The sequence below is a fragment of the Phodopus roborovskii genome, unplaced genomic scaffold (assembly GCF_943737965.1).
Source record: "Phodopus roborovskii unplaced genomic scaffold, PHOROB, whole genome shotgun sequence".
NCBI classification, from domain to species: Eukaryota; Metazoa; Chordata; class Mammalia; order Rodentia; family Cricetidae; genus Phodopus; species Phodopus roborovskii.
In genome coordinates, this window is record NW_026126636.1 from 5,533,463 (window position 1) to 5,550,170 (window position 16,708).

The 16,708-nt window shown below is 44.5% G+C and overlaps 1 protein-coding gene across 1 annotated transcript in view; it reads right to left on the reverse strand.

Annotated features, from left to right (window-relative positions):
* Positions 1 to 5,668: 5,668 nt before the first annotated feature.
* Positions 5,669 to 16,708, reverse strand: part of LOC127238725 (zinc finger protein 420) — a 34,220-nt gene continuing 23,180 nt past the window's right edge. The window contains exon 6 of the mRNA XM_051207423.1: positions 5,669 to 7,003. Coding sequence (XP_051063380.1) covers positions 5,927 to 7,003 — 1,077 coding nt within the window. The 3' untranslated portion in view covers positions 5,669 to 5,926. The remainder of the gene's footprint in view (positions 7,004 to 16,708) is intronic.

Genomic DNA, 16,708 nt, shown 5'->3' on the forward strand with positions numbered 1-16,708 from the left:
ATCAGGTGAATGGCATCTTTGTGCCTTTGTGTCTCGAGCCACAGGAGACTTGGGACAGATTCTAGTCACCCTACTTTGGTCTGATACTTGGATTTATAGGAAGTCCCTAGACTTCTCTGATTTCTTTTTGTATGTGATGGGTGTTATGGGTGCTAAGCCAAAATGACCTCTAAAATGCTCGACCCACCAGAGCCTGGTGTGTCCTGACTCACTTTTTATTCCCCAGCTCTGTCCTGTTTAGAGAAAGAGCTCCAGAGAGGAATAAAGAACGGCAACTCAAGGTAGCTTGTGATTTACTGGCACATGCTTACCTCTGTCAAGACATGGCTTGTTTTCCTTCTGTTGAAAATTCTGACCCATCAGGTAACCGGATTCCTATATTTTGCCATTTGAGAAGCTGGAGGGTCCAAACTCTAGCCCATACTCACTTTCCCTGCGTTCTCAGGTTCCCATTATTAGTCAGGTGTTCTTTACTCTGTTTTTTTTACAATTTATTTTTATCCTGTGTATATGACTGTTGAGTGTTTATCTAATTATTCTTTATCAACAAAAACTTGGGAGTCAGGTATCTGAGTAAGAACCTAAATGATCAGAGAAGCCTTGGAGAAGCGACCAGAGAGCTCCTCTGCCTCTCATCCTCCATCCTAAAGGGCCAAGACTCTCTCCAAGTCCTGTCCTTCAATTTCCTCTGTCTCTCTGGCTGTGCTCCATCCTCCATAACCTCTATAGCTAGTGGCTAGCTCTGCGCTCTGATTCAAAGCAAACTTTATTGATAGTTCAGGAGCATCAGAATGTGATAAAATTATCCCACAATAGAGCATTCTGCCTGAATGTATATATGTGTACTATGTGTGTGTGTCGTGTCCTCGGAGGCCAGAAGTGGACTCCTGATGCCAGGGAACTTCAGTTACAGATGTCTGTGAGTCACCATATGGGTGCTGGGAACTGAACCCAGGTCCTCTGCAAGAACAGCCAGTGCTCTTAGCCACTGAGCCATCCCTCCAGGTCTGGATGGTCTCCTCCTCTTTCCTCATCTTCTTCTTTGGTTTTTTTGAGGTAGAGTTTCTCTGTGTAGCCTTGAATGCCCTGTAACTCTCTCTGTAGATCAGGCTGGCCTTGAACTCAGATCTGCCTGCCTCTGCCTCTCCAGGGCTAGGACTGAGGGCATGCGCTACCACCACCACCTGGCTCTGGGTCTTCTTTTTATGTTGTGGTTTTGTATTGTGTGTGGTGAGGCAGGTGTGGTGGGTGGAAGGTAATGAAGAACTAGAACCTTCCCATGATTTAAAAACACACTTAAAAACAACAACAACAAAAACAAACCAGGGCATTATGTAACTCAGGCTGGTCTGAGTTTTCTATGTAACCAAGAATGGCCTTGAACCTGTGATCTACCTGCCTCCATTTCTCAAATGCTAGGACTAAGGGCTGTGGCACCACACTGGGAAATTGTAGCAAGTCTTTCTCTGTCTCACCTGCCAACTCCGAAATCACGGCATGGAGACTTATCATTAATTACGAAAGTTCAGCCAGTAGATCTCTAGAGGAAAGAGGCCTTTTCACTGCTGGTAAAAGACATTGGAAAATCTTTGTAAGGATTCAGGCATTACGCTAGCCTGCCCGTGTCACCTGGCAGAATTCACTCAGGCAGTGCTTTGGTCAGCCCAGGGTTCCAAGAGTACTAGTCTGCAGGCAGGTGTAAAGGACCCCTTTAAAAGTCAGACCCTGCTCCCTTATGTTCTCTTTTGCTTTCCAGCTCCTCTCTCTCTCTCTCTCTCTCTCTCTCTCTCTCTCTCTCTCTCTCTCTCTGTCTCTCTGTCTCTTTCTGTCTCTGTCTGACTCTCTCTCCCCTCTCCTGTTCCTGGTGTCTCTATGTCTCTTCCCTTCCCCCTTACTCCCCTTTTTAAATAAACTCCTCATTCAGGCTCTATCTGCCTGGCATGTTATTCCCTCCACCTCGGTCACCCTCACTGGCTATGGAACCTGCTATGCTCTCCCACGTGGTTCCTTACCTTGGGACCCCCCAAAGGGATCCACCCACACACTTCTCCAGCTTTCTCCTATAACTGTAACAAAAGAACAATAACCTTGGCCTTCCTAGAGGCTATTTGGCTTCCCCTACAAATTTCTGTACTCCACCACAGGGCTGATGTCTGTTGACAAATGGCCCTAAGGCCAGTGGGGTCTATAGATACTCTGATGACATAGCGTGACCTCATACTGCCTGAGGGTAAAGAAGAAATGGACAGCTCAAACGCAGAGGTTGATGGAGGACACCAGAGGGAAAGACCACTCTCCCAGAAACAAATGACAGGGGTCTGGTAACTAATCTTCATCAGGATACTACTCACTGGGGTCCACAAAACCTTCTGAGTCGCTCAGACCAAGGTATGCTCTACCTGGACTGGACAGCCCAGCACAGGATGTCTCCGCCCGATGCCAGGTTTGTGCTCAAATGAATCAAAATAGAGAGTCCTTACCCAGGAAGGGATCCAAAGAGAGACCAGCACCCCAGTGAACTCTGGGAAACTGACTCCACTCAGATCTGGCCTGCTGGGGGAGGATAAAAGTACTTGCTAATTTTTATAAATACTTTTCCTGGGTGGGTAAAAGAGTTCCCCACCTGGAATAAGACTGTTCAAATAATAACTTAAAACACTCCTCCGGGAACTGGTTCCCTGACTTGGCCTCCCCTTAGCAATGGGGTCCAACAATGGCTCAGCGTTCATAGCCAAAGCCCCTCAGTTAATAGCCAATGATTTAGTAGGCATAGATCTAAAAACTGATTATGCATATAGACCTCAGACCTCCTGGGCAGGTAGGAAGAATGAGCAGAACATCAAAAGAAACTATCAAAATTTTCATTTGAGTCCAGTCAAAGACAGATAGACCTTGTTCCTTTGTTTCCCTTCAGTCCAATGCACCCATATATGGATGGACTTACCTCCTATGAGATTATGTTTGGAAGACTTCTTGTAACACATCTTTTTCTGTCCCACCAGCCAGCTCCCAAATAATGACACAGAGACTTATTATGAAAGCTGTTCCTTAGCTTAGGCTTGTCCCACTAGCTCTTAAGTTAACCCATACATTCATTAACAAACATTCTGCCATGTGTGTCCAACTCATTCTGTGCCTCCATGGTGTCTCTGGTTCTCCATAAAGCCTGGGTATTCACTGGACTATCTGGGAGACCTAGCCAACCTCTGAGTCTACCACCAGTTCCCCTTGTTTGATCTGCTGATGCTCTCTGGGTCAGGCAGATAGACAAAAGGACGGTGAACCTAACCTGGAAATGACCCTACAAGATGATTCTCTGTATTCCTGCAGTTGTAAAAGTAGGTGGGCTTACACCGTGGATCTAACACACCCGGGTCAAGAAAGTGGAAGCCACAGACGACAGTGACAAATGGACTGTTTCCTGACTGTGGACCCATTAAAATGAAGGTGACGTCTGGCTCCAGGACATTCCACTCTGTATCGCTACCTCCTCCTGAGTCTTGTGTTTGGCATGAGTACATGCTCCAATTTCTACAACCCTCAGGACAGGACCTGGCAACTGAAGAAGACAGATACAGGGAAGGTGACTACAGACAAGCAGCCCACATTCTGCCTTGGCCTTTGCTCACTTGATGCCCACTTTAAATGTCTGGTTGTACTGGGGAAAGAGAAGATGTGGGAATGTGTCTTTTGAGATGGGGATGCAGAGGTTACAATTCTACACATGCCCAGCAGCTGGACCCCTAGTTGCCAGGAACAAGAGAGTTCCAATTGCAAAAATTGTGGTTGTAAAGTAGAGGCTTCCTAAAAACAGATGAATACATAGAAAGAAAGCCCTCTCCCAAGAAATATAAAATAAGAAAATATAATCCAATGGTCATAAAACTAAAAATCTGGAAACTCCATAAGGAAGATTCTGGCATTTGGAAAACAGAGAAAACCTGGAGAATCAGATTCTATGTCACAGGATGGGACCCTGGGGATAGAGTTAGTCATTCCCAGCTAGAAATCAGCCAGGAATTATAGACTATGGTTGTTTGTTTGTTTGGCTGGTTGCTGTTGTTTGTTTTTTGACAGGGTCTCTAGCCTACTGGTGGTGGTGCACACCTTTGATCGCAGCACTTAGGAGGCAGAGGCAGGCGGGTTTCTGTGAGTTTAAAGCCAGCCTGGTCTACAGAGTTCCAGAACAGCCAAGGCTGCACAGAGAAACCCTGTCTCAAACAAACAAACAAAACATGTCTCATGTAGTCCAGGCTGGTCTGGAGCTTGTTCTGTGGCCAAGGCTAGCCTTGACCTCCTGACCCTCCTGCGTTTACCTCTCAAGTTCTATGATTTTAGGTGTGTAACACTGTGCCACATATGCAGGGCCGGGGAATCAAACCCAGGACTTCCTGAATGCTAGGCAAGCACTCTACCAACTGAGCTACGGTCCAACCCAGGACACCATCTCTTATGTCTGTTTATTTTGCTCAGAATTATGCTTTGGGGATGTATTTGTATTATTGCCCTGACATAGGTTTTTCATGAGGGCTCAAACTTCTAATTGCTTCAGAAAAGCATCAGGCCAGTATGCAGACTCTGGAAGCAGCTGCCACAGCCCAGGAATGGACCTATGTGTGCATTGATGGCATAAGGTCTGAACTTCCCACTACTGTAGTCTTCTATTTCAGAGCTACTAATTGCTAATATCTTACACACTCACGGGCACTGGGTGACAAAATGCACTGGAGATAAAGGTGAAGTAGTTAAATCTGAATTATTTCACTATTTTACTTTCATTTTCTAATGAAGGTGCTAATTTTAATACATTGTACTTAAAACTCTCATTTAACTATAGAACCCCCTTTAAAAATACACCAGCCAGTAGTCAAGTTTGGAGGTGCATGCCTGTAATCTCAGCACTAAGGAGGCTGAGGCAGAAGTATAGTGAGTTTGGGGCAGGTCTGGGAGACCTGTCTCTGAGAGAGAAGGGGGAGGAGGGAGGGAGGGAGAGAGAGAGGTTCAGGTGACTGCTATCCCCTGCAGACTTCCTGTCTTGCTTCACACGTTTGCTCAACTCACGATCTAAGAATTTCCAGTGCATCTGACCTGTGTCTTTCAAGTCTTTTTCAATATTCAAAACGCACTACCTCTTGCTTTTAATGCCACTTTGCTGGTTGGAAACTTTAGGTTCGTTGCTTCTTGTCTTTCCAGGTATTCTGTTCTCTTCCTTATTTTCTCTAAGTTGGGAGTCAGGGCTGTATGGATTAGAGGTTCGGTGCTTTTAGTTAGGAGTCAATGTAGTAGTTTGTCACATTAGAAGGCACAGAATTCTTTATTATTCTACATTGGTTCAGATGCTGCCAGGCTGACCTATTCACTACCAAGTTCATGCCAGTCTATCACTCGATGGTCTTAATGCCTACACCAGTGGTTCTCAAACTTTCCTAAAGCTGCAACCCTTTAATCCACTTCCTCACCTTGTAGTGGTTCCCAACCATAGATTACTTTTTTTCTAGTTCGGAACTATAATGTTGCTACTGTTATGAGTTGTAAATGTCTTAGGTGACCCCTGTGAAAGGGTTGTTTGACACCCCCCCCCAGGGGTTGTTACACAGGTAGAGAACCACTGTTCTGCCTGACTCTGCTGACATTCGCTAATTAAGAACTTTCAGTAGCTGTGAGATGCAGCTTATACAGACAGTTCTTTTTATTTGTTAATTTTCAAAACGAGTGGGTGCCCGGGCTATGCGTATAGCTAGAATACCTTCAGTGAAATTCCACTCCAGAGCGAACCTCCTAAAGTTTAACACTTTTCCCTCTGACTGAAACCTTTCATGTCGATACTTCTGAGTACAAAACAAAAAAAAAAAAAAAAGAAAGGATTAAAGCCTTTTTCTTGTAGAATTTTCTAATGCTCCTTAACGTATTTGCAATGGAAGAGTCCTTAAAAGGCTCCTTTAGGATTCTTGTGAATTCGCTGGTGGTAGGTGAGGTGTGAGTGTTGTCTAAAGGCCTTCGTACACTCCGTACATTTGTAAGGCTTCTCGCCAGAGTGGATTCTCTGATGCTGAATAAGTGATGAATGGAGCCGAAAGGCCTTCCCACACTCCTTGCAGTCGTAGGGTTTCTCACCCGTATGGATGCTCTGATGCTGAGTGAGCTGTGAGAGCAGTCTGAACGTTTTCTCACATTCCAAACATTTATAGGGCTTCTCGCCAAAATGGATACTCCGGTGTTGAGTCAGCTGTGAGAACAGCCTAAAGGCCTTCCCACATTCCTTGCAGTCATACGGCTTATCCCCGACGTGAATACCTTGGTGGGAAATGAGCTCCGAGTAACGGCGGAAGGACTTCTGACACGCCTTACACTCGTACGGTTTCTCACCGGTGTGGATTCTCTGGTGGAGCGTTAGATGATAGCCGCGACTGAACGTCTTCCCGCAGTCCTTGCAGTCAAAGGGCTTCTCGCCCGTGTGGATCCGCTCGTGCAGGGTGAGCTGCTGCCGCACGCGGAAGGCCTTCCCGCACTCCTTGCAGCCGTGGGGCTTCTCCCCCGTGTGCAGTTTGTGATGCAGCCGAAGGCCGGTGCTGCACAGGAAAGCCTGGCCGCACTCCTTACACTTGTAGCACGCGCCCGCGTTGTCGAGCCTCTGATGCCGGGTAAGGTGCGCGTACTGCCTGAAGGTCTTCCCGCACTCCTTACACACATAGGGCTTCTCCCCCGTGTGGATCCTCTGGTGGAGACTGAGCTGTCCCCGTACCCTGAAGGCCTTCCCACACTCTTTACATTCATGTGGTTTCTCACCAATATGACTTCTTTGATGGCCTCGGAGGTCTGAGCTACACGTGAAGATCTCTGCACACTTCTTGCATTCATAGAGTTTGTCAGACGCGTGAACCCTCTGATGTCGACTGAGGTGGGCGCACTGCCTGAAGGCTTTTCCACATTCTTTGCATTGGTAGGGTTTCTCACCGGTATGGATTCTCTGGTGGAACGTGAGTTGTTGGCGGACTCTGAACGCCTTTCCACACTCCCCACATCCGTAGGGCTTTTCTCTGTTAGGATTTTTCTCATAGAGGCCCACAGATGAGCGTTTTATGTACATAGGTCTTTTTCCAGGGGCGGATTTTGTCACTTGTCTGAAATACACCCTGTGAGAACTCTCTTGTTCTTCAAACGGTTTATATTCAAATTCTTTCTGAAAAAGGGAGTATTCGAGGCCATGCCTTGCAATTCTTCCCACTATTTCCCTTGGAGATAAATTGGTTTCATAAATATTCTTTTCTTGAAATAACATTTTACTGCTATATCTGGGTTCCAGCTCTGGAAACAAAGAAATAAAAAGGATAAATGTGACACTCTCCCAATTTGGATGAAATAAACAAATAGATGTAATTAGAACAGAAACCAAAAACACAACAGAAAACAAGCCAAAACCAGGTGTGATGGCATGTGTCTGATTCCAGCACTCCAGAGGCGGAGGAAGACACGTGAGTTACACATGCAGGCCAGCCTGGGCTACATCACAAGATTTTCAACTCAAGACAAGGAAAACAAAATAAGACAAAGTGAACAGCTGAACGGGCTAGAAAGACCCTCCACAAAAATCATGTGATTTGAAAATAAAAAGTTTAAGAGGGATAAAGAAACAATGAGACCAAATTATTTGGATAGACAGCAAAATGTGAGAATCTCTACTTGAAATTTATTTTTGAATTGTGCGTATTTCATATGTGTTAGCCTGCATGAGCTTATGTGCATCACATGGAAGCCAGATTCCCCAGAACTGGTGTGGCAGGCAGTTGTGAGCTGCCATGTGGCTTCTGCAAAGGACACAGGATCTCTGCAAAAACATTCAGCACTTTTACATGCTGAGATATTTCTCAAGCTCCACTACTCGATTTTTGTGATGACTGGTCTTTTTAAAGCAGAATAAAGTATATGTTCCCAAGAATACGATGACCTATGTTTGCCATATCCAAATCATTATCCCCTTTGCTTCTTATCTCTCTGTCACACTTTCTCCCTTTAAACTACTAAAAATAGGGGCTGGAGAGATGGCACAGCAGCCAAGGGAATTTGCCGTTCTTGCAGAGGACCTGTGTTCTGTTCCCAGGACCCACACGACTCACAAGGGTTTCAGTCCTAGAGGACTGAACACCCTCCTCTGGCCTCAGCAGGCACTAGACACACATACGGTACAAAGGTATGTATGCAGGCAAAACAACCACATAAATACATACAAACACATTTACATTTTTGAAAGAGTTTGATACAAGTTTAGGTTGTCATTTGTTTTGTTTTTCTTTGAGACAGGGTTTCATTCACTTTTGCTAGGCTGGTCTTGAACTCGGCAGGTTACCAAAGATGGCCTTAAGCTTTCTGATCTTCCTGCTGCCGTCTCCCTAGTATAGGGTGACAGATGTGCAGCACCACACCTGGTTTTATATGGTGCAGGGGATCTAACCAGGGCTTCCTGCATAGTAAGCAGACGCTCTATTGACTGAACTTCATCCCCAGCCCAAGAGTTCAATAATTTTTAAAATGAAAAAGGTATTTTTTTTAAAAAAAGGAATTCTTATCATATAGCAACATTATCTGTAACATGCCCAAACTGGAAGCCCTCATCAAGGGGAAAACAGCTAAGTGAATGGCGTCACATGAACACACACCACACACAGAATGGACAATCCACAACTACACACAACAATGAGAATCAGTTTCCCAACCGCACCAGTAAGTAAACAAAGTCAAATATATACACACACACACATAATTGAAAATAAAATGGGTATGGTGTGGTGGCACACACCTTTAATCCTAGCACTCAGGAGATAGAGGCAGGAAGGGACAATATAGTCTATATAGTGAGTACCAACCATGATAAGACCTAGTCCTCAAAATAAATAAATAAATAAATAAATAAATAAATAAATAATATAATTTGGCATCGTGAACAATCTCAAGCAGGAGACTCCTCTATAGATAAACAGTCAGTTTCTGCTACAAGGGGTTACCATTGTCTGTTCCTACTCAAATTCATATTCTTGCTAGCAACTGAAGCTGTTCATGCTTAAGGAGAACCTCTTCTATGAAACTCAGGTTGAATGTTCTGGAAGCACTAGTTACAAGTGCACATTGCATTGCTGGAGAAGTAAGTGTAGTTAATTAATAACATTGAAGATGGTGGGAAACAGGCCATCAGGTACTCTGCAGCTGGGGCTGTGGTAAAGTGCCTGGGTGGCCCATGTGAGTCCCTGGTTCCCATCCCCAGAACCACCACAACCAGCACAAACAAAATCAAAGCTGCCTTTGTGAACGAAGCAGCTGAGTGAACTGAAGCTCAAGAGGTCCCAGACAGAGACTTCAGATTGGTTTTATTTTCGTGATCACTCTCCCAAAATAACTTCACACTAATCCCTAAACCTTATCCCAGTTCTCCATATCATTACCCTACTCATTTTCCTTCCAATTCTTAGAAGGTTGCCTTTCCCAGACAAAGTCTCACTATGTAGCCCTGGCTAGTCTGGAACTTGCTATTAGACCAGGTTTACTTTAGATTCCCAGAGACTCACCTGCCTCCTAAGAGTTGGGACTAAAGACGTGAACCACCATACCTAGTCATTTCAGGATATTAATGAGACATTTATTTTCTGTTTTCTATGGTTGTGCGGGTCAGGTGATCAAGGCCATGGCTAAATAGATGCTCAACCACCGAGCCACACCCCTAACACAAGCATGTACTTAGTATTTTTCAACTTTTACATTCATCTTGCCTGCATGTGTGTCTGTGCACCGTGTGCGTGCAGTGTCCTTGGAGGCCAGAAAAGGGTATCATGTCTCTTGGAATGGGAGTTACAAATGTTTGTGTGCCATGGTGTGAGTGCCAGAATCTACTGTCACTGCTCTTAACAGCCAATCCATCTTTCTAACCCCCACCCCGATTTATTGTATGACTTCGTTACAAATATAAACCCCATCAAACAATAATTACATACATGAGAACTAAAATAGAAAGTGGGCACAGTGGCACACACCTGTAGTCGCAGGCTGGGGACAATCTGAGACAGGAGGATGAGGAATTCACAGTCAGCCTCATTATATAGCAAGACCCTATCTCAGAAAAAAAAAAATTAGGTTGTTAAGATGACTCAGCAGTTAAGGCTGCTTAAGAGGACCAGAGTTCAAGTCCCAACACCTACAGGGTGGTTCATGACTACCTGTAACTCTAGTCTCCAGGGGATCTGATGCCCTCTTCAGGCCTCAGTGGACCCCAGGCATGCAAGTGGTCCACAAGCATACCAGCAAAGCAACTATGGAAATGAAATAAAATTAATTTGGAAGGTTCTTAAGGAGTCCTATTATCATCTCAGGGGTGCATCCTCCAATTTTCCCATCAGCATCTCAGAGGTGTTAATTCTCTAACCTTCCCATCAGCATCTAAGAGTGTGCTCCAACCTTCCCATCAGCATCTCAGGGTGCATCCTCCAACCTTCCTATCAGCATCTCAGAGTGTCTCCAACCAGCAGGTGTACATCAATCACACCATGCCTCTGTCCGGTGAGCACTCACTCACCTTGGCTCCACCTTCTCTTCTCATCCCTCACAATCATCCAGGGCTCTTTCCCTTGTTCCAACAGGGTGATCACATCTGGTTTAGAAATGGAACATCCTGCTTGAAAGAACAGAACAGAATATACGTAAAGAATGGATCTATTTGCCAGGTGGGGTGATACATGGCTGTGACCCCAGCACTTAAGAGGAGAAGGAAGGAGGATCAGGGTGCAGTGTCATGGCCACATAGTGAATTCAAGGCTAGGAACCTGTATGGGGTCAGGGCACACACAGAGTTTTGTTTATCATCATCATCATTCATCATCATTATCACCATCATTAACTTTTTCAAGACAGGGCTTCTCTGTGTAGCCCTGGCTGTCCTGGAACTCATTCTGTAGACCAGGCTGGCCTCAAACTCAGAGATTCATCTGCCTCTGCCTCCTGAATGCTGGGATTAAAGGCATGCACTACCACCACCCAGCTGTTTAATTTAGTTTTTTTAACATTCGTTTGTGCGTGTTTGGGTGTTTTGCCAGCATGTATGTCCATGTACCATGGGCACACAGTGCTCTCAGAGGCCAGAAGAGGGTGTTGGATCCCCTGGAACTGGAGTTACAAATGGTTGTGAGATGCCCTGTGGATGCTGGGAAACAAACCTATATGCTCTGCAAAAGCAGCCAGTGCTCTTTACTTATGAACCATCTCTCAGGATCAAAAGAAAGACTCAATTCTTCAAAACAAAGATGGCTACCAGAGTAGAAAAACATTAGAATTGGAATTATTTTAGTATCAAGAATAGAGATATGGTTTTACTTTCATTTAAACTCATACAACTCCATCCTTTAAAAACTTTTTTCATTATAATTATGTATTTGAATGACGTGAGGTGTTAGCATGTGCACAGTGGGAAAAGGGCCTGAGGTGAGCTTACCCAATGACACCAAGTGGCTGTAATTCTCTAACATCACATCTTTGTACAGATCCCTCTCAGAGGAATTCAGGCTCTCCCACTCTTCCTGAGAGAAGTCCACAGTCACATCTCTGAACACCACCTCACTCTGAAATGACAAACCCATGTATTATGCATAAAATAAAAGGGAACAGAATTTGCTGGGGGGGCATGTCTAAGTCATTGTTCTATAACACATGAGGAATTCACAGTCAGCCTTATAAATACTCTTATAAGGAAAGCATCTAACTGAGGGCTTCCTCGTCATTTTAGAGGGTTAGTCCATGATCATAGTAGCAGGAAGCAGACAGGCAGGGCTCTACAGCAGTATCTGAGAGCTTTACATCCTGATACATAGGCATCAGGCAGAGACAGACAGACAGACACGCACGCACGCACACAGACTTGGGCTTAGTGTAGGCTTTTGAAGCCTGAAAGCTCAGCCCCGCAACACCTCCCACCTCCTCCAACAAGGCCACACCTCCTAATCCTTCCCAAATATTCCCACTAACTGGGGACCAATTGTTCAAATACATGTTACAGGAATTTTATATCACAGCCCACTGTCCAACTGAATAGAGCATGTGTTTAGAGAGGCGGGACTCATATTCAGCTGTCAAGAATTGGTTGAGAGTCCTAGGCAGACTCAGGATGAGAGCAAGAGTGGACCCTGGAAGAAGAGGCAGGGCCAGAAGGTTGCAAGGCATTTTAGGAGCCAGGAGGCAAATGGTGGTGGGTGTGTTGTGGCAGTGGTGATTGTTTCAGGTTCTTGTATTTGTCTCCGAGTTTTATAATATCATAAACAGTAAAAGAAATTGGTTCAGGCTGGAGAAATGGTTCAGTGCTTATGAGCACTGGCTGCTGTTCCAGAGGTCCTGAGTTCAATTCCCAGCAACCGTATGGTGGCTCGCAACCATCTGGAATGAGATCTGGTGCCCTCTTCTGGCCTGCAGAATACTATATACATAATAAATAAACAAATACATAAAATCTTTAAAGAGAAAGGAAGGAAGGAAGGAAAGAAGGAAGGAAGGAAGGAAGGAAGGAAGGAAGGAAGGAAGGAAGGAAGGAAGAAATGGATTCATATATGAGGCTATGGGGGCCATTCTCATTCAAACCAGGGGAGCTGAACAGATGGCTCACCCATCAAGAGTGCTTGCTGCTCTTGCAGAAGACCAGAGTTCCCAGCACCCACTCTGAACACTCAAATCACACATCCGCAAGCATGCACACAGACACATAAAAACTAACTAATGAAACCTTGAGAGAAAGTTTGCAAGGGGATGGAGAGATGGATGGCTCAGAGCTTAGGAGCTGTTGCTGATCTTGCAGAGGACCAAGGTTTGGCTCCCAGAACCCACACAGTGACTCAGAACCAGCAGGAACTCTGGTTCTAAGGGAACTAACATCCCCTTCTGACACCGAGGGCTCTGGCACTCATGCAGCGCACATGCATACACTCAGGCACACTTGCATACAATAAAATTAAATCAGTGTTTTTAAAAAATGAAATAGGTAAGACTATACATGTGCCTTGCATATCTTCTTTTACTATGGCTTTTACTATGTTTTAAATTATGTATGTAATAACTGCTCACAGTGTAATCCTGTGGGAGCAGTGATGTTTTAAGAGAGGTTTTCTGATCTTCGGGAGTTCACATCAAATAAGCTCATCAGGGACTGATTTGGTCAGTGCATCCTAGGATGCAGAGAAGGGCACAGAGTAGGCAGCTGCAGGGGCTCCATCCCCCCAGTATAATGGAAGACTGGGGAGCAGATGTAGGATCGGATTCTGTTAGGAAGTTTCCAAAAAACAAAAACAAAACAACAACAACAAAAAAAATGAGAGTGTCTGTACAACCCGACAGAACAAAAGACAGGGCAGCTGAGTGGGTTCACTGGGTAAAGGAGGTTGCGGCCAAGCCAGATGACCTGAATTCCATCTCCAGGACCCATATGGTGGAAGAACTAGCTCCCAAAAGTTATCCTTTTACCTCCACAGACATCTATGGCAATGCCCTCCATACAAAATGAATAACACAAACAAATAAGGGCATGAGCTTTATCCCTGGGACCCACATGAGAAGCGTCTTTCCCGCCAGTCTGGTTCCACAGTCGCATCAGCCCCAAATGAACACTCAGAGACTTACATTAACTAATACTGTTGGCTGATGACTAGGACTTCTATTGGCTAGCTCTGTCTTAATTACTAACACATAACTACTAATCTATGTATTTCCATGTTATCTTGGCTTCTTGGAGAATGCCGGACCTGCAACTCCTTTACTTACTACATAGCTACTGTTCTGGCTGGCTCTCTTGCCTACTTTTCCCAGACTCCTCCTCTCCTATCTTCCTGTCTCATTAGCCATTGGCCCAACAGTGTTTTATTAATCAGCCAATAAGAGAAACATATACAAAAGGACATCCCCCATCATCTCTTTTTTTTCTGTCTAAATAAAAAGAAGGGTTTTAACTTTAATATAGTAAATTTATATATAACAAAACAGTTATTAGGCAAGAACTATAATTACAATATTTAGTCCATTAACATTTGGCAAAATTTAAAGAAAATATCTTATCATCTATCCTATCTTTGTGAGTCTAAAGTTCTATATGTAACTTATCTATTGTCATAACTAAGGAAAACTATGGCTATAACTATCTGTCTTCAGCTTCATCAAAGACCTCAGAAGGATAATATATAAATTCTAGAACTGACAGAGACATCTTGCTGCCTGGACAGTCACACAAAGTTCCTCTGTAACACTGGAGCATCCATCTTCAGCCAAAGGCCACAGTGTGGCTGGCAGACTTCTCAGTGAAGCGGGAAACTTTAAACGGTCCACCTGTATTGGCAGTTTGTCAGTCACTTTTCTCTGTGTCCCGCAGAATGTCTGGCAGACTCTTCCATGAATCAGGAACCCATCTTGTTTTGGCAAATTTAGCAGTCACTTTCCTGTGGGTCCTGTATGTCCAGTTTAGATAACAAACAGTCAATCGGTCCAGGCAAGAGCAGTTTCTTGCCCAAGTGGCTATTTCTGTCATGTCAAAGGCAAACTCCATAACGAGTTTCTTTGATGCCCATCTTCCTCTCTGAAGTAATTGGTGTTGCCAGAAGTGGTCTCACTGTCATGAAAAACCCTAAACCATTTTAAATGCCATATTCTGTAGGTCTTTGAAAGTTTTGAAGAATGCCTATCCATTTGAAATACATCTCTATATGTCTAGAAAACCTAACTAACCTAACTACAAGTTTTGACTATTAGAGGTAACTATCTATAATCTGTATTTAATTATACATTACAGTTTTAATGTTTTATATAAATACAATAGCTACACAAGAGGAGAATTATGCATATAACAAAATTTATCTTAAACTTGCATCAATAAGCCAAAATCGATATCAATGTATTTATCTCTATATCATATTACATGCTTATGGGCTAGACATTGTTAATGTACTTATTGCCATGTATATATTGTATATAGTTGTTGTTCTTATTGTACATAGTTTTTCTCATATTGGTTATAACATCTTTTTTCTAATTTTTAGACAAAAAGGGGGGATATGTGGTGATATTTTTCTTGCACAAATAAAGCCTGTCTGGGGGGGGGTGTGGTCAAAGAATGGAGCTTGCCACTAGGGAACCATAGAGGTCTGGAGGGATGTACAGACAGGTAGGAAGTAATGTAACTGGGCCAAACAAGATAGAAGCAGGGACAACCAGGAAATTGCTCTCTGCTCTGCTGAGGCGCTTAGGAGGTAAGGTGTGGCCTGCTCCTTCTCTCTGATCTCCCAGCATTTCCCTCTGTATCTGACTCTGGCTTTTATTATCTAGCCCAATTAAGAACTCCTTTTACAGAGACCCAACTCCAAAAGATGTCCTCTGACAGTCACATGCGCACCACAGCATGCTTATGCCTGTGTGTGCATGCACACACGTGTGCCGCTGCATGCTTATGCCTGTGTGTGCATGCACACACATGTGTGCCACTGCATGATTATGCCTGTGTGTGCATGCACACACGTGTGCCGCTGCATGCTTATGCCTGTGTGTGCATGCACACACCTGTGCCTCAGCATGCTTATATCCATATTTACATACACACATGTGTGCCACAGCATGCTTATGCTTATACATGCATCCACACACAGCCAGCATAAAGAACGAAACAAACAAACGGTGTAATTTTTTTAAAGACAGAATTTTAGATACAGAGAAACCAACTTACATGAGCCATGATTCTAGAATTGCAAGACCTGGCTTGTCCTTCCTCAAGGATCATGCCCCCGAGAAGCTGTTCGCAGAGGCTAGAGCTGGGAGAAACGGTGCAGCCATGAAATCAGAGCTGCCTCAGAGCTTCCACGTTTTAAAGACCAGTGTATCCCATTTCTCCCTGGGTTCCCAACCCATGAACTGTGAGAGGTGGGAGGCGACTTACACAGAAATATGTCCTCCTCCAAACTACAGGGAAATCAGCTGCAAAACGTGGCGTGAGACTTCAGTATGCACCAAGGTCACCTAGGAGACTGGTCACGATGGCTCAGTGGTTAAGAGCATTGGTTACTCCTCCAGGGGACCTGAGTTTGATCCTCAGCACCCACATGGTCCTCACAACCATTTCTTACTCCAGGTCCAGGGGGCCCAACCCATTATTGATGCCACCCTGAACACATGTAGGTGGAGCATGTACATGTTAACATACACATACAAATAAGTTTTCAAAGAAAGAATGTGTTTTCCTGGGTTTTGTTTGTTTTTGCAGGCCTGAAGATAGAGCCCGCTGGCTACGTAAATGCATGTCACTGAGCTATAGCCCCAGCCCTTGCATTTATAAAATGTCCCCAGATGCAGTAACAGCGGATACTGATCCAAATGCCACACTTAAGAAGGACCAGTGAGCCTGGCGTGGTGGTACACACTTTCAACCCCAGCACTCGGGAGGCAGAGGCACACAGATCTTCAGAGGCATGCAGATGTCTGTGAGTTCTGGGCCGACTTGGTCTACAGCGCGAGTTCGAGGACAGCCAGGACTACACAGAGAAAACATGTCTCGAAGAAGAAAAACGAAAACAAAAACAAGACAACAATAACAACAAAACCAAAAACCAACCATTGCAGGGGCCAAGGATGGGCCTCACTAGTGCCTCCTAACATGCTAGGCCTTAACAAATCACACATCAGCCTTTAACACGGGCATGTCAGTATTACAGAG